At 50.0% G+C, this 27,994-nt stretch overlaps 1 protein-coding gene across 1 annotated transcript in view; it reads right to left on the bottom strand.

The window, feature by feature from the left end:
* PHLPP1 (PH domain and leucine rich repeat protein phosphatase 1) overlaps window positions 1-26,517 on the bottom strand; it is a 218,339-nt gene extending 191,822 nt beyond the window's left edge. Inside the window, 1 exon segment of the mRNA XM_055124878.1 lies at window positions 25,239-26,517. Within this exon segment, the coding sequence (XP_054980853.1) occupies window positions 25,239-26,517 (1,279 nt within the window).
* Between the last annotated feature and the right edge of the window lie 1,477 nt (window positions 26,518-27,994).

Below are 27,994 nucleotides of genomic sequence, written 5' to 3'. Positions count from 1 at the left end.
TGCCAACTCTTTTCTTTTCTTTTTCTTTTTAAATTTTTTATTAGTGAATCACCGTGAGGTACGGTTACAGACTTACAAACGTCCGTGCTTGCATTTCAGTCATACAAGGGTCAAGTGCACGTCCCTCCACCAGTGCCCCTCCTCCACCACCAATGGTCCCAGCATCCCTCCCCCTCCCCCACCCCGCCTCTGTGGCAGGGCATTCCCTTTGGCTCCCTCTCTCCTTTTGGGCGTTGTGTTTTGCAACAGAGGTACTGAGTGGCCATCTTTCAGGGTTCGTCTCCCATCCTGAGCAGCTCCTCCTAGCACCTTTTACTTGGTGATCCCTTCTCTAACGGAACTGCCTTTTCTCCCAGTATGTGAGGCCAGCTTCTAAGCTGTGGAGCAATCCTCCTGACTCTTTTTAATTTTTCTTAATTGGATCACGGTGAGCTACCTAGTTGGAAAGCTGTTCATGGTTTTCATGGTTGGGTTTCAGTCAGGAAATGTCCCAACACTGGTCCCTCCACCAGGGTCCATTCCCCACCACCAACATCCCCAGTTTCCCTCCCACCACCCCCAGCCTGCCTCTACGGCAGGCACTTTTCTTCTCTCTTCTCTCTCTCTGTCTCTCTGTCTCTCTGTCTCTCTCTCCCTCTCTCTCTCTCTCTCTCTCTCTCTCTCTCTCTCTCTCTCTCTCTCTCTCTCTCTCCCCTCCCCCCCCCAGGGCATCATGGACTGTGGAACAGGTACTGGGAGGTCATCATGTTGGCTCCTTTACCTACTTCCAGCACGCAGCTCTTACCCACAGTGCCCATTTCCAACTCTCATGGCCACAGCGGTCCCTTCTCCATCCCAGCTCCCTCTCCCCCCGCACCTGAGGCAGGCTGCCCACTGTGTTCCTACTGCCCGTGGGTGTTACTTTCATACTATGCGTTTATGCCCCAGAGTGTGTGGGATCATCCTATGTCTGTCCCTCTGCCTCTGGCCCACTTCACTAGCATGATACTGTCCAAGCCCATTTAAGCAGAGTCTTGGGGCGGGGTGCAGAGAGTGGCCCCCAAAGCAGCGGCGCTCAGGGCTTACTCCTGGCGGTGAGGGGGGCATATGGGGTGCCGGGGCTCGTACCCGGTTAGGGCATGTGCAAGGCACGCGCCTGCCCCACTGCACTCTCCCTCCATCTCCTAAACAGAAACTTCTAGAGCACCACTTGTTGCTCTCAGTTCACCTTAAAAACTGCAGGAAATACCCTAATTAACGAAAGTTTATTGATTGGCAGTTTAATTATTGGACCTACTTTTCATACATCACCACCAGGGACTGAGACTTCAGCAGTGCTAACCGTGGTCCTGGCCAACCATTTCCCTTTTTCTGTCCTCTCTTAGTCCTGACAAACTCAATACAACCCTGCAGTCAGCGTCCCGAACTTGACCTCGCCCACATTTTTTTAAAGGTTTTTTTAAAGGTTGCTAAGGGTATGCAGAGTTCAGACAAGCCTGCCCCACAGCAAATATGAAAACTTCAATTATAACCTTTAAGTATACATTGGTACAGCACAAATAAGATTATTAAATTCTAAGATATAATTTTTCTAAATTACTGTTTTCAGTAATACCCAAATGTCCCATTTAAAGCCTCCCCAGTAAGACGGGGTACACCTTCCGAGTTACCCCCAAGTGTGCGGGCTCCATCCAGGCTTGGGGAACAATGGGAAAGGCCAGAAGGCCTGTCCCCTTCTCGAGGCCTCTGAGACACTTTCTCCTCACCATTCTTCACACCTGAGGAACTGTCCCGGGACCCCAGGCACGCTGGTATATAAAGCAGGTATGCAAACCAAACATTTGCTGATACTCGATTATAACACAAATTACTTAAAAACAAATCCAAGGGGCTGGAGCAATAGGACACAGCAGGGAGGATGCTTGCCTGCCTGCAGCAGGCCCGGGTTCAATCTCCAGCATCCCCTGTGACCCTCCCTGAGCCCACCAGGAGTGATCCCAGAGTGCAGAGCCAGGAGGACGCCCGAAGCATCACTGGGGGTGGCCCAGAAAGCGAAACAAGAGGGGCTGGAGCGATAGCACAGCGGGTAGGGCGTTTGCCTTGCACGCGGCCGACCCGGGTTCTAATCCCAGCGTCCCATATGGTCCCCTGAGCACCGCCAGGGGTAATTCCTGAGTGAAGAGCCAGGAGTAATCCCTATGCATCGCCGGGTGTGACCCAAAAACCAAAAAAAAATAAAAAGCGAAACAAGAAACTTAAGACTCTTTGCAATCGTGGCAGCCGAGAGACAGTACGGCGGGTGGGGCGCTCGCTCTGAGTGGACAGGCAGGAGTCAGGCCTGAGCATCACCGGGGCTGACCCATGAGGGAAAAGCAAAGCTGTTTCGCAATTCTCCCACTCGGATACACCGCGGGCTGGCGGAGCCACAGCCCCGGTTGAAGCAGGCTCCAATCCATGCACGAGACCGAGTCTCTCCACCTCTCTGGGGGCAGGAGATGGCGCCGGCTGAAAGCGCAGTGCTGCCTGCCCTGGTTCCGTCCTCCCTGCATCACAGGTCCGCCCTGCAGGCCCAGGGGTTCCCCAGCACCAGGCGCTCTGCACTGAACCACCGGTCAGTTTGGCCAGAATCACCAGGAGGGGGCCCCAGGCCTCTGAGCACCACTAAGAAGGCTCCTGTCCCCCAATGCCCCCCCCAAACAAAAAAGAAATCTGAGGAGCAAGAGATACTGCAAAGGGCTGGAGCAGGTGGGGACCTCGGGCTGTGAGCTCCACCCCGCACACCCCAGCACGGCTGTGACCCCTTCAAGATAAACAGAAAGAAAGAAATCGATCCTTGGGCCGGCTGGGAGGTGGCTCGGAATGCTGGAAAACCATAATACGGTCGCCAGAGCCCCCAAGGAGTGAGCCCTGTGCGCAGAGCCGGCCCTGAACCAAAACCAAACCGAAGCAGCAGAAAGGCGGGAGGAAATACTATCTGCATCCCAGAGTCAGGATCCAGCAACTGGGCCGGTATCACCTGGTTCCTGCAGCACTGCTCGGGAGCAAGCTCCGGGCCACAGAGCCGGGAGGGGCCCAGCACAGCGCGTGCGGCACCCTCAGAACCCAGCCTAAGTCACATAGACAAAATTAACACCTGCATCCCGTTATGAATACACAAGCTATATTTATAACACACAAATATATGTTTTCATAAATGTCTTTTACATCCGTATAATTATAACATATAAATATGTGCATGCTTACAACAGAAGTGATTTCCAGCATTCTATAGTGCAGTATGAGAAGTCAGGTTTTGTCGCTTTGTGTTACATTATCACCATATACCACATGATTTCTTTTCTCTTGCTATATTTTCTTTATCTTGTCGTTTCTGCTTCCTTCCCTCTCTCATGCATGAAACAAGAATTCACTGAGCGCCTACTATGTGCTGGGTATTCTGTTAGGTTCTAAAACTATACATACCCATATTTGCAGGGGTCTGAGGACAAAGTCATACAGTGTAGTAAGTCACATGACAAAGCACAACGGGAACATCGGCTAGCACACTGACCACTATCTGAATAAACACCAATTGTTAGCAAGGAAATTCAAACGCCAGGGGCTGGAGAGATAGTACAGTGGGTAGGGCCTAGACAAGCACACAGCTGACCTGGGTTGATTCCCCAGCATCCCACTTGGTCCCTCAAATACCACCAGGAATGATTCCTGAGTGTAGAGCCAGGAGTAACCCCTGAGAATCGAGTATGGCACAAAAACCAATATGTGTATGTGTGTATTTTTTTAAATTGTGTCCACCAAACAAAACAGGTTGGTGTATTTGTCTATGATACTGGTTATAGACATCTGCACTACATCCTTCAAATAAAGATCTAGATTAGCTCTTTTTTTTTTTTTTTTTTTTTTGCTTTTTGGGTCTCACCCAGCGTTGCACAGGAATTACTCCTGACTCATGCACTCAGGAATTACTCCTGGTGAAGCTCGGGGGACCATATGGGATGCTGGGAATCGAACCCAGGTCAGGCAAATGCCCTACCACTGTGCTATCACTCCAGTCCCATAACCCTCTTTTTTTTAAGAGTAAAATTCGGGACAGAGCTATAGCACAGTGGGGAGGGCACTTGCCCTGCACACAGCTCACCCAGGTTCAAAGCCCGCCCCCACACCCGTATCCCATATGATCCCTGGAGCCCACCAAGAGTGAGCCCTGAGTGGACAGCAGAGCAAGCCCGGAGCACTGCCAGGTGTGGCCCAAAAACAGAAACGTAAAATAACAATATTTAAGTGGGGGGGGGGGAAGTGCGTACCAAAGTTTTAAATGCATTGGAATCCTGTTAAATCGGGGATGTTGTGACAAAATTCCAAACTCTGGGAAATTACAGGACAAATAACCTATATTTCTTTCCAACAAATAAATTTCTAGAGAAACAGAAGGGGAGGGTGGAAACAAAGGGGAAGGGAAGAAGAGACAGAAGGAAAACCTAAAAAAATTTAGACTGATGAAAACCAATCACTCGGCATGGGCCGTATCTGCATCCCTCAACTGAGGAGGCCGCTGGGTGGGGGTGGGGCTCAGTAGGAGAGTGGACGGAGCGAGGGAAGGAAGGACAGACAGAGGGAAGGGAGGACAGATGGAGGGAAGGGAGGACAGATGGAGGGAGGGCGGGAGGGAGGGAGGGCGGGAGGGGCATAAGGCAACTGGGAATGTGACTCTTCCATCGTTTGAGGGTTGTTTGTCCTCTGCTCGGATCTCACCCAGAGGTTCTCGGGGTTACTCCTGCTCTGCACTCCGGAATTCCTCCTGGCGAGCTCGGGGACCTTCTGGGATGCCGGGGATCAAACCCCAGTCAGCAGTGTGCACGGCAAGCACTCCTACCTGCTGTTCTATCATCCCAGCGCCAACATTTGTTTACAAAGAGGAATTTAACAAAATGAAGGCCTTGCGGTTGCTAGTGATGCTTTGGTTTGGTTTTGGGGTTCTTTGGGAGGAAGCCGCCCCCGGCTGTGTTCTGGGGCCTTTATGTGGTGCCAGGGACAGAACCAAGTTGGCTGCTGGCCAGACAAGCATCTGACCCACTGTGACCCTCTCGAGGCCCTGGGGGTGTTTTTACAGAAGAGTACACATTTCTTTAGGTTTGGGAGCCACACCTGTGATGCCCAGGGGTCACTCCTAGCTCTGTGTTCAGGAACTACTCCTGGGAAGCTTGGGGCTGGACCACAGGGGTGCGGGGCAAGCACCTTCAGGCTGGACCCTCTCTCCAGCCCCGCCTCACATCTTAAGGCTACATCTAGGACTGCTGCAAAATAACCTGGGTGAAGGAGGGGCCAGATGGCAGCACAGAATGTTGGACAGGAGGATCGCGAGGGACACGGCGTCCACGAGGGCTATTTGTCTGCTTCGTTAAATGTTTGAAAATATTCCATGACAAATTTTTTAAGAAAAATCTTTTTCATTTTCAATTTTGTTTTGTTTTTAAGCCATCCCCAGAGGTGCTCAGAGCTTACTCCTGGCTTTGCGCTCAGGAATTACTCCTGGCAGGCTCAGGGGACCACCCGGGGTGCCGGGATCAAATCTGATGAGCTGTGTGTAAGGTAAGCCCCCTACCTGAAGCACTGCCTCTCCGGGCCCTCAGAAACATTCACTTTCCAGTTTACCATCACTCGAACTCATCAGAAGTTGGAGAATCATGCAAAAGGTAAAGAGGAGAGCCGAGAGTAATCTCTTCAGCCATCAAAAATCAAATGAACCTGTGCTTAATTTAAAAATAACGAACGATGTGGGAGCTCAGTGCTCCATCCCCGCACCCCTAGGCTGGGGCCGCGCTGAGCAGGTGTGGCCCCAAGCCAACCACACTGGGGATGGTTTAGGTGGCACAGAAATGACTCTACGGGGCTCTCCTTTGCAGGTTAAAAAAAAGAAAAAGTGTATTAAAAAATCCCAAATTGTCACAATCTCCCTAAAAGTACATAAAGTCAGAAAGAGAGGGACAGACATAGAAGGACTGCACTCAACTGTGGAATATAAAATTACATGATATGAGACTGACACCCAAGGACAGTAGAGACAAGGGCCAGGAATACTGCCCCAAAGTTGGAAGCCTGCCTTATGAGCTGGGGGAGAAGGCAGCTGGGATGGAGAAGGGATCACTAAGTCAATGACGGCTGGAGGCATCACTCAGGATGGGAGCTGTGTGCTGAAAGGAGATAAAGGACCAAGCATGATGGCCTCTCAGTATCTGTTTGCAAACCATATTGCCCAAAAGTAGAGAGAGAGTAAGAGGGAAACTGACACAGAGGCAGGGGGAGGGTTGGAAAGGGATGGCGGGTGGGAGGAATACTGGGGACACTGGTGGTGGGGAATGTGCACTGTTGGAGGGATGGGTGTTTGATCACTGTATGACTAAAACTCAAACGTGAAAGTTTTGTAAGTGTATCTCACGTTGATTCAATAAAAAGATAAAATAAAATAAAACAAAACACATGAAAACTGCGGTGCTGAATGCCCACTTCGCTCAGAGGGTCAGCTGCGAAAGGGCCCAAGGCCACACTGGCCCGGAGTGTCTGACTTCCTCAGTCAAACACACTTAGTGTCCAGGAGCCTGTTACGGGGAAGCTGGAGCTACCACGGGGAACATGTATATCCTCCATCAAGGAGCAGTCACTTCTCTTTTATGAGAAAAAGAAACGTTGTGGCTGCAGCGGGGCAAAAGGAATAATATTTTCTGTAAAAATCAACCTAAGTCTTACCCAAAAAAGATGACGCCATACTAGACCATCCTATTATTTTACCTATTATTCTGCCGTGCTGGGTTCTCCGGGCAGAGGCGACAGCGCTAGATTAAGGGACTGGGTGGCAGGGGAGCGAGAGGGATTGAAAGTGTCCGCAGGAAGTCTGCAGAAGTGGGGCCGCAAAGTGGCCCTTCCTGCAGCCTGCGGACCGCGGTGAATACTGCAAAGCCGTTTACTTTCATCTTCCCTTCGTCCTCTGCCAGATGAAAGTTCTCAGGTGACAGCCGTGGCACCTCTCCTCGGGAGAGAGGAATCAAAGGCGGAAGCGGCTGCTGACTCACTGCAGTTTCCTTTCTGAAAAGCAATCCCAAGCCCCACGAGCACGGCCGAGGCGGCCCTGGCCGCAGAGGGAGCGCACACCGGCCTCACTGGTGCAGGCTTCAGGGCCAGGACCCAGCACGGGACGCGAGGGACTGGCCTCAGACCACACCTGGCGCCACGTTCGGCCCACAGGGCTCCACTCTCCCTCGGTTTCCCAAAGTGAGCAAGACCACCCCCGGGAGTGACAGATGCGACTGGGCGATGCAGTTCCAGGGAGGGAGGAAGCCAAGGAGGGGCGGGCGATGAGTGACACTGAAAGGCAGAGGCCAAACAAGTTTGGCAACTCGAGGTCTTGAAGCGCGCTGGGTCCCCAGCACTAGCTCCTCACACTCCTGGTTCCCCATCTGAGCCCCTTTTCCCAGGAAAATCAAGCAAACTGCTAAGCATCCCCCGTTCCAGCTCCAACAGGAATTCACTGTGGGGGCTGGAGCGATAGCACAGCGGGTAGGGCGTTTGCCTTGCATGTGGCTGACCCGGGTTCAATTCCCAGCATCCCATATGGTCCCCCAGCACCTCCAGGAGTAATTCCTGAGTGCAGAGCCAGGAGTACCCCTGTGTAATGCCAGGTGTGACCCAAAAAGCAATAAAATTAATAAATCTTTAAAAAAAAAATTCACTGTGTCCAATGTGCATATATGCACATATATTGTTTTTTTTTTTAACCTAGAGGCACAGAATCACAATGACAGAGATTTCTCTGCGCTGGACAAGTCTCCATCCGTGAAGCCAAAGATAAACCTCAGCTGCTCAGGTTTTCTGCTCGAGACTGGCTAGAGTAGGGGCTGGAGTGATAGCACAGCGGGGAGGGCGTCTGCCTTGCATGCAGCCGACCCGGGTTCAAATCCCAGCATCCCATATGGTCCCCTGAGCACCGCCAGGGGTGATTCCTGAGTGCATGAGCCAGGAGTGACCCCTGTGCATTGCTGGGTGTGACCCAAAAAGGAAAAAAAAAGACCGGCTAGAGTAGACACCAAGGGCAAGAACTATTTGCAGCAAAGGACAGTGCGCTCCTGACTGTCTGCTGTCAGACGGGTCTCTGTGTCTCGGCGCCAAGTGCTCCTGGCGGCAGAGCATCTGTCTGACTCTGCTTTCCCGGTCTTCACGGCTCCTTACGGCGTGGATGACAGGCAGCCAGCATCCCCGCCTGGGCCACAGGGCAGTACAGCATCTGCCTCGTGTGTGTGAGGGTTCAGCCCTGGCACCACAAACAAATAAGTAAATAAATAAAAGACCACCTCTCATATACAGCTTCTGTTTCAAACGGAAAATTCAAAACAAGCAAATTTCAATTAAAAAATTAGTTTGTTACATGAGTCAAAAAAAATAATTAGGGGTGAGGGGCCACACCCAGTGGTATTCACTGGGCATTCCTGGCTCAGCACATAAGAATTCCTCCTGGCAATGCTCAGGGGGCCATCTGGGGTGCCTGAAATCCAGCCGAGTTGGCCACATGCCAGGCAAGTGCCCTACCCCCTGGACTACCTCTCCGGTCCCATAAGCAGAATTTTATACCAAAACTTCCAGCACAGAAACACAACATTCCTGACCAACAAAAAAGCATTAAGACAACTCTATCACCATTCCACTAGACTCTCCTTATTAGTCCTTGATTTCTCCCAACATTACTCCTGTCTGATAAATCATCTTATTTGATATGAAGCATTAACAGTTACAGTTCTTTCTCTTTCAGTCCCCAAAACACATTTATTAAAACTTTACAGCAGGGACTGGAACAGGAGCACACCACAGAGGGCATCTACATTGCAAGCAGCAGACCCAGGTTCCATTCCCGGCATCCCATACGGTCCCCGGGGCGCTACCAGGAGTAACCCCTAAACATCACAAGTATGGTCCAAAAACAAAAGAGGAAGAGGAAGAGGAGGAGGAAGAAGAGAGGAGGAGGAAGAAGAGGAGGAAGAGAAGAAGAGGAAGAAGAAGACGAAGACAAAGAAAAAGAAGCCGCCAGCGCCAACACCAAATTATTTACAGCAACATGGGCAGCATGACAGTACAAAGAGTAAGGCACTTGTCTTGCATGCAGTGGACTGGGGTTCAATCCTGAAATCCCCTATGGTTCCCTGAGCCTGCCAGAAATGATCCCAGAGCGCAGAGAGCCAGGAGTAAGTCTGAGCCCCGCTGGGAATGACCCAAAAACAAAAACAAAAACAATTCACACCACAAAAGCTACATGTCGAATCACCGAGAGACTTTGGAAAATACCTGAGCAATTCTACTCTTAAAACAACTGAACTGCTCGGTTTTCATTTGTTTTGATAACCACAACTTGAAATCCAGCCCAGTAGTAAGTACAAAACAGAAATTCAATACTTAATACGATTAACAAGAGGAAAAATTGTAGGTTTCGATACAATCTCTATTTGGTATGCTGTCTGTAACAATAACATACAGCTATCGAAGTGGGATAATTTGTCTTTTATGCTCATTTTAGAAACAGAAGCAACAGGTCACTCTGAGAATCTAAGAACAGAAAAAACAGTCTTCAGAACCAGTTCTTATCTCTGCAAGCAAATATAATCAATAGGTCACAAGGGAAAAACAGCAAACCCTCATAAGTTTTATTACTAAAACGTTATAAATAGAAAACTACGTAACAGAAGTGGCAGTTGTAGCTTTGTCACTTACTAGTTGCAAGAGTTCTGAAGATTCTGGGACAAGGGAACAAAAACTGCTCTACACAAAGAAATGTGCCCGATACAAACACTGCCCAGCCAGTCAAACCAAGTTTAGCAAACATTGCATCCACCAACCGCGTCTGCCTGACCAGCTTCCCTCCCCCTCCCAGGGCGGTGAGGCGCTTCTAGAGTCCCCAGGAACCTCTCAGTGGTGGTGCTGCTTCTACAGCGCTCAGCGGCAAAGCCCAAGGGTCTGCACTCATCCTAGCTTGATGCCTGGGTCTGTGGCCCGAGCTGCTTCCTGGAGACGGGAGGGAAGGGGGCGAAGGGGTGTGGGGGAGGGAAATGCGGCAGAGGTTGAAATCAGTATGGCATTCTGCCCTGGCCCCTGAAAAGGGGCCAAAAGTCTGATTAGTCGGTTAATCTGTGCACATTACAGTAACTATGACAAGTTGACTATTTCCTTACCTTCTATTTCTCTACGACAACTATTTCTCTAAGACTTCCTGGACTGTAAAATCTTCTTATCTTTGTTGTTAAGAGCCCAGAGACGTAGGCTGGTTTTCCCACCACGAAGAACCCCTCCCTAAGTACACAGGAGTCCACTCCCGCGGATTCTTCTCTCTGCTCTTAGTCATCCTTGGCTTCTCCCTCTCTTTCTTTCCCTTCAGAATAGAAACAATGTTCAGGCTTTCTTCAGAATCACTGCCCATCTGCTGGGACATAAATTAGGGCTCTTGTGTATTTTACACCTAGGAAAGCACACAAACCATGGAGAACTTGCAACAGATTTCTGTATGTGCGTATCCTCCGAGAACTAAAACTCAGACACATACAAAGAACATTACCAACAACAAATACTCCCCTGAAAAATTATAACCCTGTACCACAATTTAATTGTGCCTTTAGACGTGCTATGTCTTTTTTTTTTTTTTTTTTTTTTTGCTTTTTTGGGTCACACCCGGCAATGCACAGGGGTCACTCCTGGCTCATGCACTCAGGAATCACCCCTGGTGGTGCTCAGGGGACCATGTGGGATGCTGGGATTTGAACCCAGGTCGGCCTCGTACAAGGCAAACGCCCTACCCGCTGTGCTATCGCTCCAGCCCCCGTGCTATGTCTCTTGCATCTGAATTGTGTGTCTCAACATAACCCAGTCCCACTGTCAAATATAAGCAGTTCCTATATTTCATATAGAACACGGAGAGCTTTCTTCACTCTACATAGCAAACATGGGCCGGAGTCCTAGTACAGCAGGTAGGGCCTCGCACGCAGCCAGCCCAGGTTCAATCCCCAGCATCACATACGGGCCCTTGAGCACCACAAGGAGTAATTTCCCAGTGCAGATCCAGGAGTAACCCTAGCCAGGTGTGTCTCCCACTACCACCAAATTAAAAGAAGCCAAACCCCCAGCCACTACCTAAACACAGGTGATTCCCAGCTCTCCCACAACCTGGAGATCCTTGCAGGTCCGGAAGCTCAGCAGAGCCAAAATCCACCTCACCCTAAAGCCAATCCCTACATCCTTCCTCAGATTAATCAGATTTCAATCAACCAACCTAGAAACCTCCCGAGTCATTCAACACCCAAAATCCTGTTCGTCTTGTTTACACTAGTGTCCCTGACTCGGAGTACCGTGACACCCTTCTGACATGAAAGACACAGTCAAATTAGTTAAGGGATGAGTAACAAATTCTGGACTACTCCTTCCCTACGAAACCACCCAGCCAGACCCAGGAATTCTGTATTCTACCACATGTCCACAGCTGGTCGCCTACTGCGTCGCCTCGGGGCTGGTCCACCCCCTGAGAAGGCCTTCCGTGCTGGGAGAAGAAATGTCCACTCCCACCTACTACTTCGAGCCCTGGTCCACTCGAATTCTCACAGCCGTCTCCCAGCCACCCCAACTCTGGGGAGATGAACCCCTTCCTGAAGGAGAGCCGGGAACGTCGTACGCTTTCTCTTCTGCTGATTCTTTTTTTTTTTTTTTTTTTTTTTGCTTTTTGGGTCACACCCGGCAATGCACAGGGGTCACTCCTGGCTCATGCACTCAGGAATTACCCCTGGCGGTGCTCAGGGGACCATATGGGATGCTGGGATTCGAACCCAGGCTGGCCGCGTGCAAGGCAAACGCCCTACCCACTGTGCTATCACTCCAGCCCTCTTCTGCTGATTCTTTCTCCCGGCCGGGCCGAAGTCCTTGAGGCAGCATCACCTTTGTTTTGTGTGACTCTCCAGCCCCCAAGAGAGTGCTCTGAGTCTTGTTCAAGACCCCACACAGACGGCCTCTCAAAGCCGCGCTCCCCAGCCCACCCTCGTGCAGGCTGCTGGCTGATGCGGGAGAATAAACCTACCGTGGCGCCCGGCCCCCGCCCCCGAGTGGAAACGCTCAGTCACTCCCACCGCGCATCAAGTCACGGCCAGTCACCCCTGGTCCCGACCTCCTTCTCTCACATCACCTAACACTGCTCCACTCAAGCCACCCGCCAGCACCGCGCTCCCTCATTCATGCCTCTGCTCCGGGCGTGCCCTTTCCTGCAATGCTCCTCTCCCCCATTCCTCTCCCCCATTCACCAAGAGGATGCTTCCTCGGCAGCCATTCCGGAACATTCCATATTTTCAGATTTGTTGATCTGTCAGATTTCTGAGCTTCCCTGGCACTCTGTAAATGCCACCATAAATGACTTTCAATTTTTATCCTAATTGTCTATTTAAATCGCCGCCGCCCCCCTCCACACACACACACACCAGACAGGAAAACCTCAACATTCAATTGGCTTTTAAGCTGTGAGTTCCTAAATTTAAGGTAGCACTGTAGCACTGTCGTCCCGCCGTTCATCGATTTGCTTGAGCGGGCACCAGTAACGTCTCACAACAAATTGTGAGACTTGTTACTGTTTTTGGCATACTGAATACACCACGTGTAGCTTGCCAGGCTCTGCCATGCGGGTGCGATACTCAGTAGCTTGCTGGGCTCTCCTAGAGGGATGGAGCCATCGAACCCAGGTCGACTGCGTGCAAGGCAAACGACCTACCCACTGTGCTATTGCTCCAGTCCAAATTTAAGGTAAATAGATTTTTATTTATTTTTTTTTCTTTTTGGGTCACACCCAGCGATGCTCAGGAGTTACTCCTGGCTTTGCACTCAGGAATTACTCCTGGCGGTGCTTGGAGGACCATATGGGATGCCGGGGATCGAACCCGGGTCGGCCGCGTGCAAGGCTAATGCCCTACTCGCTGTGCTATCCTCCGGCCCCAAGGTAAATAGATTTTTAGACTTCTCACTTCTTTCCACAGCGGGAGTTGTGTGTGTGGGAGGGGGCAGGGTGGGGGGAGAATGGCCCTGCAGGAACTGCAGGGGTTAAAGAATATTCGTATTCGTGACAGTACCTGGAATATAAATGGACACCCTTATTTCCTTCTCTCCCTCATTGATGCTTCTCCGGTTACTGCCAGTCTCTGAGAACCAAGAGTGCCATCGGCGGGGCTGGCTGGAGAGCCACACTATGCACACCTACCCAAGCAACCAGGGCAGTTCCCAGGGCTCTGTTTGCAGCTGCCAGCCTGCTCGCATTCGAGAGTAAGAGTTCACACGGATTCAACCCCACTGGCCACGTATTTGTGTGGTGTGATACCTCCAGAATGACACTATTCTACTTAAGCAATTCCAAGAGTCTGTTTATAGAACTTCTGTCATCACCAACTCGCTTATCAATGAGACTGCCATCACATTTTGGTGAGAAACACCAAGTCCAGCTCATTCAGAATAAGGGTTACGGAGTCAGGGATTTTGAAGCTACTTTACAACCTCAAAGGCCAGTAACTAGCTGTCTTTGATTGTTTGTTGGAGGCTGGGGGGGGGTGCAGAAAGAAGGAGGACCCACACCCAGCAGTGCTCAGGGCTTACTGCTAGCTCTGAGCTCATGGATCACTCCTGGCGTGATTCAGGGAACCATTAGGGGTTCAAAGAATCGAACCCCGTTGGCCACATGCAAGGTAAGCACCTTACCCGCTTACAATCGCTCTGGCCCCTAGCTGTCTTATAATTATATTTCTGCTCACACTCCTATTAACATTCTCTGAAAATCAGCTCGTCTACTGTTGATGCTGCTCTAATGAGTTAATTGAGGTCTCTGCAAAAATTTGTCACAGCGGACAAAAAAAGTGCTAATAACCATGGAAAATACACATTGGCAGGTAATTAACCTAAATGCTGATTGGACTGAATTAGAAGTATTTCCATCTGAATTGGAGGCAAGACTGATTTTAGAATGAATCCGAACAACTTTGTTTTTAACCACAAGGTTTGTCACAATTTTAAAACAACAGATCTTTTTTCCAAAGTCGCCTTTCACATTTCTACGTACGAACATATTTCACAGAGAAAATTGCCTCTGCTTAAAACAAACAAAAACTGCAAAATCCCATTAGTAAAAAGTTAACTCGCCATATGTCTAGTGCAGGTTTTACAACCATGGGTACATTAAAAGGGTGGTTTTTGTTTACATTAAGTCTTTGTTTTCGTTTTTATTTGGGGGCCACACACAGCAATCCTCAGGGGTTACTCCTGGCTCTGAATTCAGGAATCCCTCCTGGCGGTGCTCACGGACCATACGGGCTGCTGGGGACCTAACATGGGTGGGCCGCAAGCAGGGCGAATGCCCTCCCCACTGTACCACCGCTGAAACCCCAACTTATACTGTCTTAAAGGTTGTGTCCCCCGGGTGCACACAACGTTTTTTAAAATTCCCCCATCAATGAGGATCCAAAACAGCAGATGGGCAAAGCTAAAAATCAGATAAGGTTCGGGCCAATTCATCTCCATTCAAATAATACATCCGCGGGCTCGACATACAACACTAATCTAAAGGGAAATCCCTGCCTTCGGGAGAGACACACAGCATTTCCCACAATCTCATGAATCCAAAAGAAGGAGGGAAGGAAGGAAGGAAGGAAGGAAGGAAGGAAGGAAGGAAGGAAGGAAGGAAGGAAGGAAGGAAGGAAGGAACAAGGAAGGAGAAAGGGAAGGAAGGAAGGAAGGAAGGAAGGAAGGAAGGAAGGAAGGAAGGAAGGAAGGAAGGAAGGAAGGAAGGAAGGAACAAGGAAGGAGAAAGGGAAGGAAGGAAGGAAGGAAGGAAGGAAGGAAGGAAGGAAGGAAGGAAGGAAGGAAGGAAGGAAGGAAAGAAGGAAGGAAGAGACTGTCTTTCTTTCTTTTTTTTTTTTTTTGCTTTTTGGGTCACACCCGGCGATGCACAGGGGTTACTCCTGGTTCTACACTCAGGAATTACACCTGGCGGTGCTCAGGGGACCATATGGGATGCTGGGATTCGAACCCGGGTCGGCCGCGTGCAAGGCAAACGCCCTACCCGCTGTGCTATCGCTCCAGCCCCGAGACTGTCTTTCAATACTCTCTTCGGCTCACCAGCTTTCAGGATATCCGAGCAGGTGCATACTTGCACTCCCTTGCCACCAAAGCAAACAGCAGTTCTTATAAACTATGACCCCAGAAGCAGCCCACATAGTTCAGGTGGGCACTAGGGCCTCCGCGCCTGGCTAGACGGTGCTGGGAGGTCTAAAGGCGGAAGCTGACATCTGCCCCCGGTCCTGTCGGCGCCAGTCTTCCCTCTTGGCTCTTTCCAACCGAAGTCTCCTTCTGGGGCTTCCAAGACGTGGAGCAGGGTCTCCTGGGACCCACACTGCCTGGCAGAGCCTCTCCTCTCCTCCGCAGCCACCTGCACGCCTCCTCCCCCCGAGAGACCCTTTCCCCTCCAGAGTATTCATGTTTGCTTGCTCTTTTGTTCCCACAAACATGCCCGCAAATCTGTACTTCAAGGGGCCCTAGAAAATTTGAATTAGTAATTTTGAATCCAAAGCACCTCTGGCAGCGCAGACCCGCAGAGTAATTGCTGGATGCATGAGTGCAAGGACACGGTCCACCAGTGTCACCGGGCGAACAGTCCACGCCATCTCCCCTAATGAGCCCTAATGAACTCCAATTAACATTCCTGCAATGTACTATTGCTAAAAATAATCAGGCCGCACGACACTTGTATAACAGCTCACAGTTTACAAAGCACTTCCACATCCATCCCCAAGTCGGAACTTCACAAAGTTCTCTGAGATTTCTGACACCCTTTCTCTTCCTCTCTCTAATAAAGAGACTTGAGGAGGCTCGAGATTCCTTACCCAGCGAGGGGCGAGCGCCCGTGGCCGGTTCCTCCGCCGGAGCTCTGGCCACCCTCTGCCCGGCGCCGGGCACCAGCACTGCCGTGAGAGGCACCTTCGCCCCGAACACACGCGGGTGTCGGTTCTTCCGAGAGAAACGGGAGCCGCCAGGAGAGGCAGGGAAGGAGGCGGGGCAGGACGCCAGCCCAGACCCGAGCGATCGCGGAGTCTTTGCTGCCCCGGTGCTGATACGTTCACACTGGCCGGACACCCAAGCATAGGACCATTTCTGTCTCCTGGCTACTCCACGGCAAAGAATTAGTCCCTGGCTTGACACCTGCTTGCCAAAGGCAATCCACTCGAACCTGACTTTGCCATCTCTGGCACTCCTTAATGTCACCGCCCCTCTAGGAGGACTGCGTGCGTCTTTTCCAGAAATCCATTCACCAACAGCAGGGGACGCCACGGGCACCATAAGACCACCAGGACCAGTAGCAGCTTTTTTCTTTTTTGTTTCTTTGTTTGTTGTGCCACACTAATGCGCAGAGGTGATTCCTGGCTCTGCACTCAGGAATTATTCCTGGCAGTGCTCGGAGGTCCATAGGGGAGACCGGGGGTTGAACCCGAGTCTGCTGCGTGCAAGGCGAAGGCCCTCCCCATGGCACTGCCAGTCCACCCCCACTCGGGCCATTTTCTGCTGCCGCCTAAAGGAGCTGCTGAGATTACACTCGCATCACCCCAGAGTATGATTGCGCATGAGCCCAGCAGACCGCTTTCTTGGGTCTACTGAGAGACCGGGCACCCCTAACACAGTGAGGACCAATTTTAGTGGGCAGTGGAGTCTTCACTGCTCCGGACTTCAAAGGCAAATCTCCAGGAAGGGGGAGTGGGGGGGGGGGTGCAATTCTATACCAACAGCTAATCGCACTCCTAGCCCTGCCACTTAGGAAGCACAAAGTATCGAGAAAAAGAGAGTAATCTGCTACATGCAGGAGGGCATGGAGAGCCACCCTCAAAGTAATGGCAACAGTTACCAGGAAATTTGAATACAAAAAGAAACGTGAAAATGGAGCAAGATCCTTGTCCTTCTCCCTATTTTTCTCCACAAATCAAAATAGCTACTAAGCCCACAGTGCAGGGGTCCAAGGCTCCACCGCAGTAGCCTGAGAGCTGGTGGGTGTGGCCCAACCACACCTACCCCCCCCAAAAAAAAACAGTAATGTCTGCACAGTTGGATCCCTCAAATACAGTTATCATTATAGTAAAAAGTTTATAGACTGCATTTTGAAAACACCTTGCCTTGTAACTTAAGAAAAGAATTTAACTTTTACAAGACTTGAAATTCATCTCCAGTATGCTGATTACTATTCTGAAGAATTTTGAAGGAGCAAGTGAACAAATATCTATCTTGTTGTTGGTTCTAATCTGTACCCAAAAGGTGGTCTACAACAGTTGGCAAGACTCAGGCTGTCTTGTGTGTGGTCGATGGAAACCCACTTTCTCAAACAGAAAAGGCAAAAAGTCTGACTTTTTAATGACAGGGGTGATACTACAGAACTTAAAACTGCAGCTTCTGAGTCCTTCTCACTCGAAGAACAGGCTAGTAGTGGTGGCATCCACAAACTTCTACAGATGGGACACTAAAGCCCAGGGTGGGAGTGGAGCATTAGCACAGCAGGTAGGGCGTTTGCCTTGCACGCGGCCGACCAGGGTTCAATTCCCAGCATCCCATATGGTCCCCTGAGCACCGCCAGGTGTAATTCCTGAGTGCAGAGCCAGGAGTGACCCCTGTGCATCATCAGGTGTGACCCAAAAAGCTAAAATAAAATAAAATAAATAAAAAATAAATAAAGCCCAGGGCATGTTACAATGAATGCCCAAGTCATACCAAGTTCCTCAACTCTCAGACTATCTTCTTTCAACTACGGTGCCAACGATGGTGCCAAGGATATGGTACTTTCATGTGTGAAGCCTGGGATTTGATCCCTGATAGCAGGGGGAAAAAAATAAAAGGAAAGAAAATAATTCAAAAATCTTTAAATGACAGATCATTTTCCTCTCCGAGTCTAAGATAAAATTTGTCCAAGGTTGTTTTTGACATGAACAAGATTCCTTTCACCTACCCTGACACGTCAATCAAACTCAACAACTGTCAGATTTAACACTTCTCTAAATCCAAGCCTCAAAGATGGGAAGAAAGAAAATTCTCCAGGAAGATATTTCTCATTACTCTGAACAATACTGAATAACCTTTGGTTCTGCACATAAAAATGTTCTTTAGATTAAAGGAGTGAATTAACTATAAAATCCAGAATGACTAAATGCCCACTGAAAATAAGCACAGATCTTTCTTTAGCTTTATTTAAAAACCATGCCTCATATTTTAAAAGACATATTATTAATGGAGGGAGGTACATGAAAAAGAAAATCATTCAACTGCTCTTCATTAGGAAATTAGTAGAAAAAGCAACAAATACAAATTCTTCCTACTTAAAAAATACAGAAAAAAAAGAAGAAATATCAATCAATACAAATCAACTTTCAACTTTCTAATCAGCAGTTTTACTTATTGAAATGGCCCAAAACCAACTTTCAAATTCATTTCATCTTCGAACTGACTTTAGTCTCCTAGCTGGAAGATCAGTTCACATTTAGCAAGTCTCATTCGTAAAAGTATTTATAAATATTTTCACAAAAACTTCCAAAACATATACAACTACATAGAGAGTACTTTCACTCCATTTCAAGTGAACACCTGGGTCCCCAACTTAGAGGCCAGTGGACCTCAACAATACATTTCATCACTAAGTACATGTTACAATGAATTAAAGCATGCCACCTCAAATATTAAAATACAAAAGGGGCGGGAGGGCAAGTGGAGACAGTGGTGGAGGGAAGCTGACACTCATGAAAAGACTGGTGCTGGAACATCATATGCCTGAGATGCAATCATGAGTAACTTGGTAATTCACAGTGATTCGATAAAAAATAAAAGTATTAGGTGGAAATAAGAGTTCAGCATGAATGTGTCACTAGGAGATATTTTCACTTTGTCTAATATAGTAGGCATACATAGTATCTGTATGGCTGTCGCAAAATCATCCCACCTCTAAATCTAAATGTAAAAACACTATTCAGATATCCTTAATCAATTATCTTAATCAAGATTGATCTTTAATAAGTATCACCAAAGTCTATTCTTTGTAGATTCCCGAGTCTTACTTTATGAAAACTTTCTGAAGTCTCAGCTTAACAGCCAGAAAAATCCAAACAAAAGCAATCACAGAGACAAGAAATTTGTGGCTCGTGTGTCTAAAGACTCCGTATGTAGGCTGGAGTGATAGCACAGCGGGTAGGGTGTTTGCCTTGCATGTGATCAACCCTGGTTCGATTCCCAGCATCCCATATGGTCCCCCAGCACCGCCAGGAGTAATTCCTGAGGCAGAGCCAGGAGTAACCCCTATACATCACCAGTGTGACCCAAAAAGAAAAAGAAGACTCCATGTGGTTCATTTCTTTGTTTCAATCATAGCATCTTTAGGAAACCAAGGGTACATGTGAACAAGCTCGAAGAATAAAGCCACAAGGCCAGCCTCAAAACCCTTCACAAGTACTCGGGGTACCAGATGCCTGGGTCTAAAGGGGCCGAGTGGATTTTTAGAAGGTAGAGATTTTGTTTGTTTTAAGGCTTCATTTTTCCCAGGCTGTTTTGGACATTTTGATAACATCTCTTTTTTCCAAATGTCAAGCATATTTAAAGGGAAAGCTATTCTCAAGTAGCTTTTAGGGTCTCTCCACTTCCACGCTGTTCACAGTAAAATCCTTCTCCCGTTCAGATAAACTGAACTGTGTTCAACCCTGGGACATAACAAAATCATCAAACCTAAATGCCTCCTTTGACTGGCACCTCACTAAATCAATCTCAACACTGAAGGGGCCTGTGAATGGGGGTGGGGAACACCTGTTAAACCGAAGATCACTTGGAGAACTGCTCTCCCAAACTTCACAGAGATCTTGGCTCACAGGAATTAGGAGATATTAATAGCATGTGGCACATCGACAATCTCCGCCACGGGAGAAATGCCTCTATGCATTTGTGTGCTGAGCACCTCCCTCGGGACCCAAACAGAATGGAAGGCAAAAGAATCAGAGCACACACAAACAGCTGCTTCATAAAATCCCACAAAGTCAATCCAACAAATGTTTCAGCAAAAATACCAAGTATGATGCTAAGCTTGACTTCACCTACCACATTAATGGATGTTATGTTCCCAAGAAACCAAAAACTAACTCAGGATTCTGAAAAGAGAGGATAAGGGACAATCAAACACCCTTACACCTTTAAAAAAAAAAAAAATCTTTGAACAATCACTACTTTAAGGTGGTTAATTTACCAATCTTACAGCAAGAAAATGGTCCGGCGGTCTGGCTTCTCACCAAACACTTGACAAACTCATTTACACTCATCTCCCCTCCCTGTGTTTATTCTAATAAACACAAAAGACACCCCATTTCAGGAATGCCTATGAAATCCAGAAACACCAGGTTATGCTGTGGTTCTCTGTGGCACATACATCATAAAAATTGGACAAAACCACTCCAATGCCAATTATGCACTGCTGATTACCAAAATACAAATAATTACATATATTTTTTTAAAAATTTAATCTTTCATGGTGGGTATTTTCTTTTAATATTTTTTGGAGGGGGATGGGTCTGGCCAAACCCAGTGGTGCTCTGGGCGGCCAAAGCTGTTCATGGCGGTGCTTTGGGGACCATGCAGTCAGCGCCAGAGATCAAATCCAGGCCTCCTGCATGCGAAACAGGCATTCCAGACATGGCGCTGACTTCCAATACTTCACATGTAAAGTTATGCTTTAATGAACCTCAATTACCATATCACCGCCTTCAGAAAAATATCTACTTCTCAGATCAAGTGTTAAATCTCTATCCTCAAAGATTCATAGCTAACAAATTGTATGCTTACATAAAAGAATAAATCATGAGGTAAATTCTATTTCGTATGATTACTTACAACCACTATATGTTGAACACTTAGTAATCTTTTTGCATTGTTACTTATCTGCCAGTCCCCATTCTTGAAGTTCTGTAAGGCAGCAAGATAAAAATAGGCCCATCCACACTTCACAAGGAATATCACTTTGGACAAGGAGTATAATAGCACCTCATTACCAACAAAAATAACGTTTTCTGAATGCCTGCAAATAAGTGAAAATTTCAAGAGCAAATGAAATTCAGCCTGAATTCATGGAAAGTGATATGAATTGCAAAACAGGGTGTCTGAGGCCTCTGTTCTCAGTTCCACCAAGGACTGAACCACCAGAATCAGAGTCGGACCTCGCCTCGGTTCCTCCCTCTGAGCCAGCTCACATCCACTCCTCCCAGAGCACAGGGCTGTGAGGGGACAAAAGGGATCGCTTAGGTGACAGCCCTTTTCAGATTTCTAGGGAATAACGACCCAACACAGTAATAGATGTTATCACACCTAAGGGAGAGACAGCATGTACCTCGCATTCAAATAAAACAACAAACATAAAATTTAAATATACAACCAACAAACGCGAGGTTAAGACCTTTGTTCTTCAAAATTAAAGGACTGTTCAAGCACAGACTGGTGTCCCAGACTCGGAGCAGGTTACTCAATCCTGCTGTAATTACAGTAATAAGAGCCCGCTCGTCAATATCACACAGCCTCATGCTGAACCACCCCTCTTGGCGTCCACGTAAAAAACCAGGCAAAGCTGGATCATTCTTGAAAGAAAAAAAAATAAAGAGAGAAGAAACACGAGAGGAACAAGGGATTGTTCTGCAATTCCAATAAATCACACATGAAACTGTCTTGTTCAAAACCCACTCAGCACAGAGGGCGGACTCACCATTCTGCCAGCGCCTCCCCTCACCACTGCAGTTTGAACTAGGGCAGCTAGAAAATTAGATCGCAACGGTGGCAAATTTGAAGCAAAGACGTGAAAAAGGCAGGTGAACATTGTTCATGATCAGTGGCATGGCCCATGGAAAGTTCAAATCACACGTACATTGTTTTAATGGCCAGAACTTAAAGATAAGACAACCTACATTCAGTTTGTTTGTTTTTTTCACGCAAAATGACTTTCCTTCAGATAAGATTTAATATGGCTTCTTTTTAAAGAAAGCTGACAGCGAATGTGCTTAGCATTGTTAACATCAGTAACTTCAGATGAAGTCAGTGAATGTTCTTGTATTTTAAGTCAGCTAAGAGAATGGCTGTCTCAGACAGGTGCTACAGCGAGTCTCAGACTAAGTTTTCATTAATAGCTCTGTAATCAGAGATCTCCTTTGTCCAACTCCTTCTAGTTCACTGGAGACTTTCATTTTACTTCACCCAGCTTAATATATAAATATTCAGAGCAATCACAAATAGCACTCAAAGCCTTTAAATAATATCTAGAAGCAGGCTATCAATAGTGAAATTTAATAGAAAGGTGATCTTCAAGACAAAGTTCTCTGTTGATTAAGAACATGTCAGAAAAGAAAGGAAAAGAAAAGAAAAAAGAAAAGAAGAGAAAAGAAAAGAAAAGAGAAGAAGAGAAGAGAAAAGAAAAGAAAAGAAAAGAAAAGAAAAGAAAAGAAAAGAAAAGAAAAGAGCTGGCTAGAAAAACAGCACTGTGCATAAATTCAAGTTAAACACTGGAAATATTCAAAAAGCTTCAATAGCAACTTCCAAGTCAACATAAAAAGAAATGCAAAATGCAGCAATACACTTAAACGTAAATGTAAAATTATTTTGTGTGTGTGTATAAACACAACATACATTTAAAGGGTAATTTAAAACAAATAGTCCTTCATAAGGAAAAAAGTTAACACCAAAGTGTTCCCTTCACTAGGCATAAGATAATTTCTAGGAAGCTCTAACTAATTTGGTATTTCACTAACTATTATCACATCCTCACCACGTTCCTATAAATCAGAGCACCTTAAACAAAGCCTTTTTGTTGATCAACAACTACCTTGCAGTTCAGGAGGATTTTCTCTATGGCCAATGGGATGTTTGGTGTATTAACTTAAGCTCAATTGGTATAAAAATCAAAATAAACAAGCACACAGCAAGAGCCCCTTGTGGGACACCTGTACAGCCGCTTCCAACTCAAGAAGAGACGGGGCTGTCTGTGTGGCCCCCCACATTTTCAGTTACTTTTTGAGCACATATACTGAGGCCTATGGGTTTTTATCTTGTGCATACAGAAATACACTAACTCAGTTCAAAAAGACGCAACCCATACTGTTTTTTAAAAAAGATCTTAAGATTTAACAAGAGAATTTATAAGAATTTATAACTTCTGTATTAATATCAGCTTTTAACTGCCTATCACCCACTTAGAATTTTCAGACACTCTTGAAATAACACTCCAAGAAAATCAAACATTCAAATTTCATGACTGACACTCAAGTGTTTTCTCATGACATTTATCATTAGCAACATAATCAATCATGCCAAAAGGAATGTAAAGCTCTTTTTGTAAAGAATATATCTGATGATGCTTATTTAATATATTCCTTCTTAAATATATATTTTTCCTTCAATAAAATAAGTTTGGTTAAATAGCATTTAATCATTCTTGCACTCAGTTTAATATCATTACATAATCCAACTGTGATTACCATTCCATGCTTCTGTAAAACACTATTTTAGAAATTAATGAGCTGTAAGAGAGGATACAGTTGTTGCTCTTACATTTTTTTTAAATCAATTATTTCCGAAGGGCAGAGCAACGTACAGCAGGTAGGGCGCTTGCTTTGCGCAAGGCTCACCTGAGTTCAATCCCTGAGCCTGGCCAGGAGTGACTCTTGAGAGCAGAGCCAGGACTAAGTCCAGAGCACCACTGGGTGTGACCCAAAAATAAACAAACAAAAAAAAATCACATATATCCTAACCTTATAAACTTTCAAAGGCATGTCGCCCAGCTAGACTATTACCTTCAGACACTGCATATGCAGTTCTATTATTATCCGGCTTTCCTTATATGCAAAAAATGAATTTAAAATTTACTTTAAAGGGCCAGGGAAATAGTGGCTCAAAGAGCCAGAGAAATGGCTCACATTTTGCCTTCTGGGAGCCGGGGTTCAATGCCCTGCCCCAAACAGTCCCTCTCCACCAGGCCTGGAGTAGCCCCAGGGCACACATGGGTGTGGCCCAGAAACAACAAAAACCCACTTAAAGACTTAGAGAAAATCACCAGTGAAACTTCAAGGGACTTCTTCCGAGGAAAGATTCCTAGCCTCGCACATTTCAATGGGGGAGTAAAGATTCTCTTTCCCTGGCAGAGTAAATTGTAACTAAGACGCAAATGGGACCAAACCACAGTAAGCTACAATGTGGCTATACGTGAATGGAATTAACAAGGGCAATTAGTGTTCCTCCAGCACCAGCAACCTACGACGGTGAAGCTGGGGAAACTAATCTTGACTTCATTTTGTTACACTCCACTTTGTTTTAAACAAAATTGCAATCGCTAAGAACAACCAGGAAATGGAGCCCTAATGTACTATCGGCTACATTTTTAGCCCAAAGAATAACATCAGTCAACGCCACTCAAGAATCTCCCCTGCCCATTAACAAAACTGGAAAGATGAATGTGTCAAATGAAAAAATTTTTAAGACGTCAATCTAGAACCAAGAATGAGTGTGTGTAGGGTTTCAGATCACACCTCCCGAGTGACCCTTGAAATCACTGCGAGCGCACAAATCACACTGCAAAACGCCCAGGGCTGGCTACACCCGCTGAGAGGAAGTGGGGCGAGAAAGACACAAAATCACTTTTGATGCAAGAATGAAACTTGCGGAGAAAACTGGAAGAGGGCTCGACCGAGAGCCCGGGGGAAGTAGGACAAGCTGAAGGAGAGCATCAGTAAGCCACGAGGGGCCACGGCGGTTCAGCGGGGGCGGTCAAGGAGCATCTCTGCCTCGGTCCCTTTCCCAGGACGAAGAGGGTTTTCCTGAAAACCTTGCGTGTCTGTGCCAAGCAAGCTCAGCTTGCCCGCGAGGAGAGGCCTGAAGGAGCTCCCTCTTGCTCCCAGGCTCCCCGAGCCTCCCGGGGTCCCTGACACCTCCAGCACCTCCAGCACGCCGCCTTCCACACCCCTGAGCCCTGGAGGACCACCGGGGAGTAAGGAGAAAGGGGCTCCCTCGGGCTGGGCGCTCCTGGAAGATGCAAAGAAGTAACAAAGCCCGTCGGGGCCCCGCGTTTCCTCGCGGGCTGGGCGAGGGGGCGAGAAGCGAGGGGGTCGCCCCTGAGGTTCACGGCCCGGGGCCGGGAAGCGTCGGCGGCGCCCCCGCGGCGGGGGGCAGGTCCTTACCTGCGTAGAAGCGGATGAGGCAGCCGATCTCCGAGTCCATGCCCTCCTCCTGCACCCTCCACAGCTCCCCGAAGCCCAGCTGGAAGAGGTAGTCGTTTTGGATCTGCAGTGGCTTCTCGTCCGCCTCCAGGCGCCGGGTGGTCTCTCCGTGCAGCTGCACGTACAGGGTGGGCGGCGGGGGCGCCCTCTCCGCCGCGGCCGCCGCCCCCTTTTCCTCCCGCGCGGCCCCGACCGGGCCGTCGGCGCCCCCGGGGGCTCCGGGCGGCGGCGGCGGCGGCGGCGTTGGCGCGGCCGCTCCGGGGGACCTGGGCTGCGCGCTGCGGCCGTCCGGGCGCGCCGGGCTCGGGGCCGCCGTCGGGGCAGCCTCGGCCTCGAGCTCCTCGGACGACGACGACGAGGAGGACGACGACGAAGAGGAGGCGGAGGAGGAGCCGCCGCCGCCGCCGCTGTAGGGGTCCAGGCGCTCGGACGCGCTCTCGGCGCTGGGGCTCGGGCTGAAGCTCTCGGCGTCGGAGGCCGGGCCGGGGGGCCGCGGGGCGCCCGCCTCGCCGGGGCTGGAGTCCGAGGGCGCGGGGCCGGCGCGGGGGGCGCGGGGCGGCCAGCCGGGCAGCGGCAGGTCGGCGGGCGGCGCGCGCGGGGGCACCCCGACGTCGGCCGGCCGGGAGCCGGCGTCGGGGGCCCCGCGGCCGGGCACCTTGAGCGCGCCGCCGCCCTTGGGGCCCGCCTGCAGCAGGCGCGCCGCCACCTCGGCGGCCGTGGTGTCCAGCGTGCAGAGCACCGGGCGCAGGTGCGTGGCGGCCAGGTGGCGGTCGAAGACGTGCACGCAGCCGCGCCGGAGCTGGTGCCGCACCCAGTCGCGGTCCGACGGCTGCAGCGGCAGCATCTGCCGGGGCTTCAGCAGCAGCGTCTTCCTGTCCAGGCTGCGGGTGCACAGCGCCGCCGAGGCCGGGCCGGGCGCCGCGGGGCCGGCCGAGGGCGAGTGCGAGGCGGCCGACGACGACGACGACGACGACGACGAGGCGGCGGCGGCCGCCGACAGATTCCGCTTCAGCCGCCCTCGCCGCAGCAGCAGCGAGTTGGCGCCGCCGCCGGCCCCCGGGCCCGGGGCCGCCCCGCCGCCGCGCGGCCGCCGCCGGCGCCCCGCGCCTCCCGCCGGCGCCTCTCCGGGGGCCTGTGCCCGCGCCCCGGCCGCCAAGGGGGCCGCAGCGCGGGGCTCGCGGCCGGGCTCCGCGGGCGGCGCGGCCGGGGCGGCGGCGGCGGCGGCGGCGGCGGGCTCCATGGCCGGGGGGCTGCGCGCGGCGCCCGCGGCTCCGGGGGCGGCGGGGGGCGGCGGCGGCGGCGCGGGGAAGCCAATGGCGTTCGGCGCGGCCGTTCCGAGGGGATTATGTGGCGCTTCGGCGCGTTCGGCCGCCGGCCCGGGGTTCCATCCCGCAGCGCCCGGCCGCCGCCGCGCGCTCCCTCCCGCACGCTCCCACACTCACACACTCACGCGCGCACACACGCCCTCCCGCCCGCGGCCTCCCCCTCGCGCGGGCGGACCCGCCGCGCAGCCCGGCTTATTGCATATTAATCACCCGCCGCCGGCGCGCCGGGACCGCCTCGCGGGCCTCATGCATATGCATCGGCGGGCGCGGGAGGCGGCGCGGGGAGCGCGGGCACGGGGGGGGGGGCGGGAGGGAGGGACGCCCGGGGAGGCGGGGCTCCGGGGTAAACAAACGTGACGCGTGCGTGCGAAGGCGGCGCGGGGCCGGGCCGGGGCCCGGGGAGGCTCGGGCGCCCGCCGCTGACCGGGAGGGCGGGGCGCGGAGGGGCGCGCGCGGGGGCTTGTGGGAGTTGTAGTTCCGTGCGCGTGCGGCCCCGGCCAGGCTGGCCGTCACGGACTACGAGTCCCAGACACCCCGCGGCCCTGCCCCCGCCCCCTCCCCCGCCGCCCGCCGCCGGCCCAGAGCAGAAGGTATTATGCCCTCTGCTGTTGAACTCTGTCCCGACGAAAGTTCTTGTGCTTTTAACTTTCTGCCGAGCCCGCCCGCTCCGATTCCCGGGCTTGTCAAAAGGACTTTCTTTGCCCTGGCTTCTGGGAAGTTCCTGCTTGAAGAACTGCAGGCGGAAGACGATCCCGGACACAAATGCTCGCCCCGTCCCCACAGAATAGCGGCTGGCGGGCCACTGCGCCGATTTCACCTTTTCCCCGCTTTTGTTTTGTTGGGGTTTTTTTTTCCCCCCAAAGTCAGGAGCAAACCGGCCGTGTCTGGAAATTCTAACTTGCAAAGCTGCAGCATGTAATTGGTGGAAATCCTATGACCCCGGAAACGATCTTCTCCCGCTGCTGTGTTTGAGAAGGGAAAAGACAAAGGTCTGAGGTCTCGTTTCCCTCCCCGCTCTTGCGGTTGGAAGTAGCTTGGTGCAGAGAAAGCAGTGCAAAGGAGAAGAAAAGCTGGGGCACAGGCCTGGTGGCGTAGGACATGAGCTGGTCCTGCCTGACATTCTCTTATTTTTTTCCTTCGACATTCAGAAAGCAGAGGTTTTCCGCCACCGTGTTTCCGTGTGGCTTGATAAACTGCAATTTCTCTTGCAGGCTGGACTAAATTGCTTGCTATTTTAATTCCTCCAGATATGATAATTCCTCCAGATCGTTTCATATGTCTGGATGTCCACATGTAAAACTTTTTCAATTACCAACTATCCAGGAACTTGCCCACTTGCCGGAACTTAAGGTTTCGAAGAGAGAGCAGGGAGGGAGGAGGGGGCGACTGGAA

The sequence above is a fragment of the Sorex araneus genome, chromosome 2 (genome assembly GCF_027595985.1).
Source record: "Sorex araneus isolate mSorAra2 chromosome 2, mSorAra2.pri, whole genome shotgun sequence".
In the NCBI taxonomy this organism is placed as follows: domain Eukaryota; kingdom Metazoa; phylum Chordata; class Mammalia; order Eulipotyphla; family Soricidae; genus Sorex; species Sorex araneus.
This window is presented reverse-complemented; position numbering and strand designations above follow the sequence as displayed.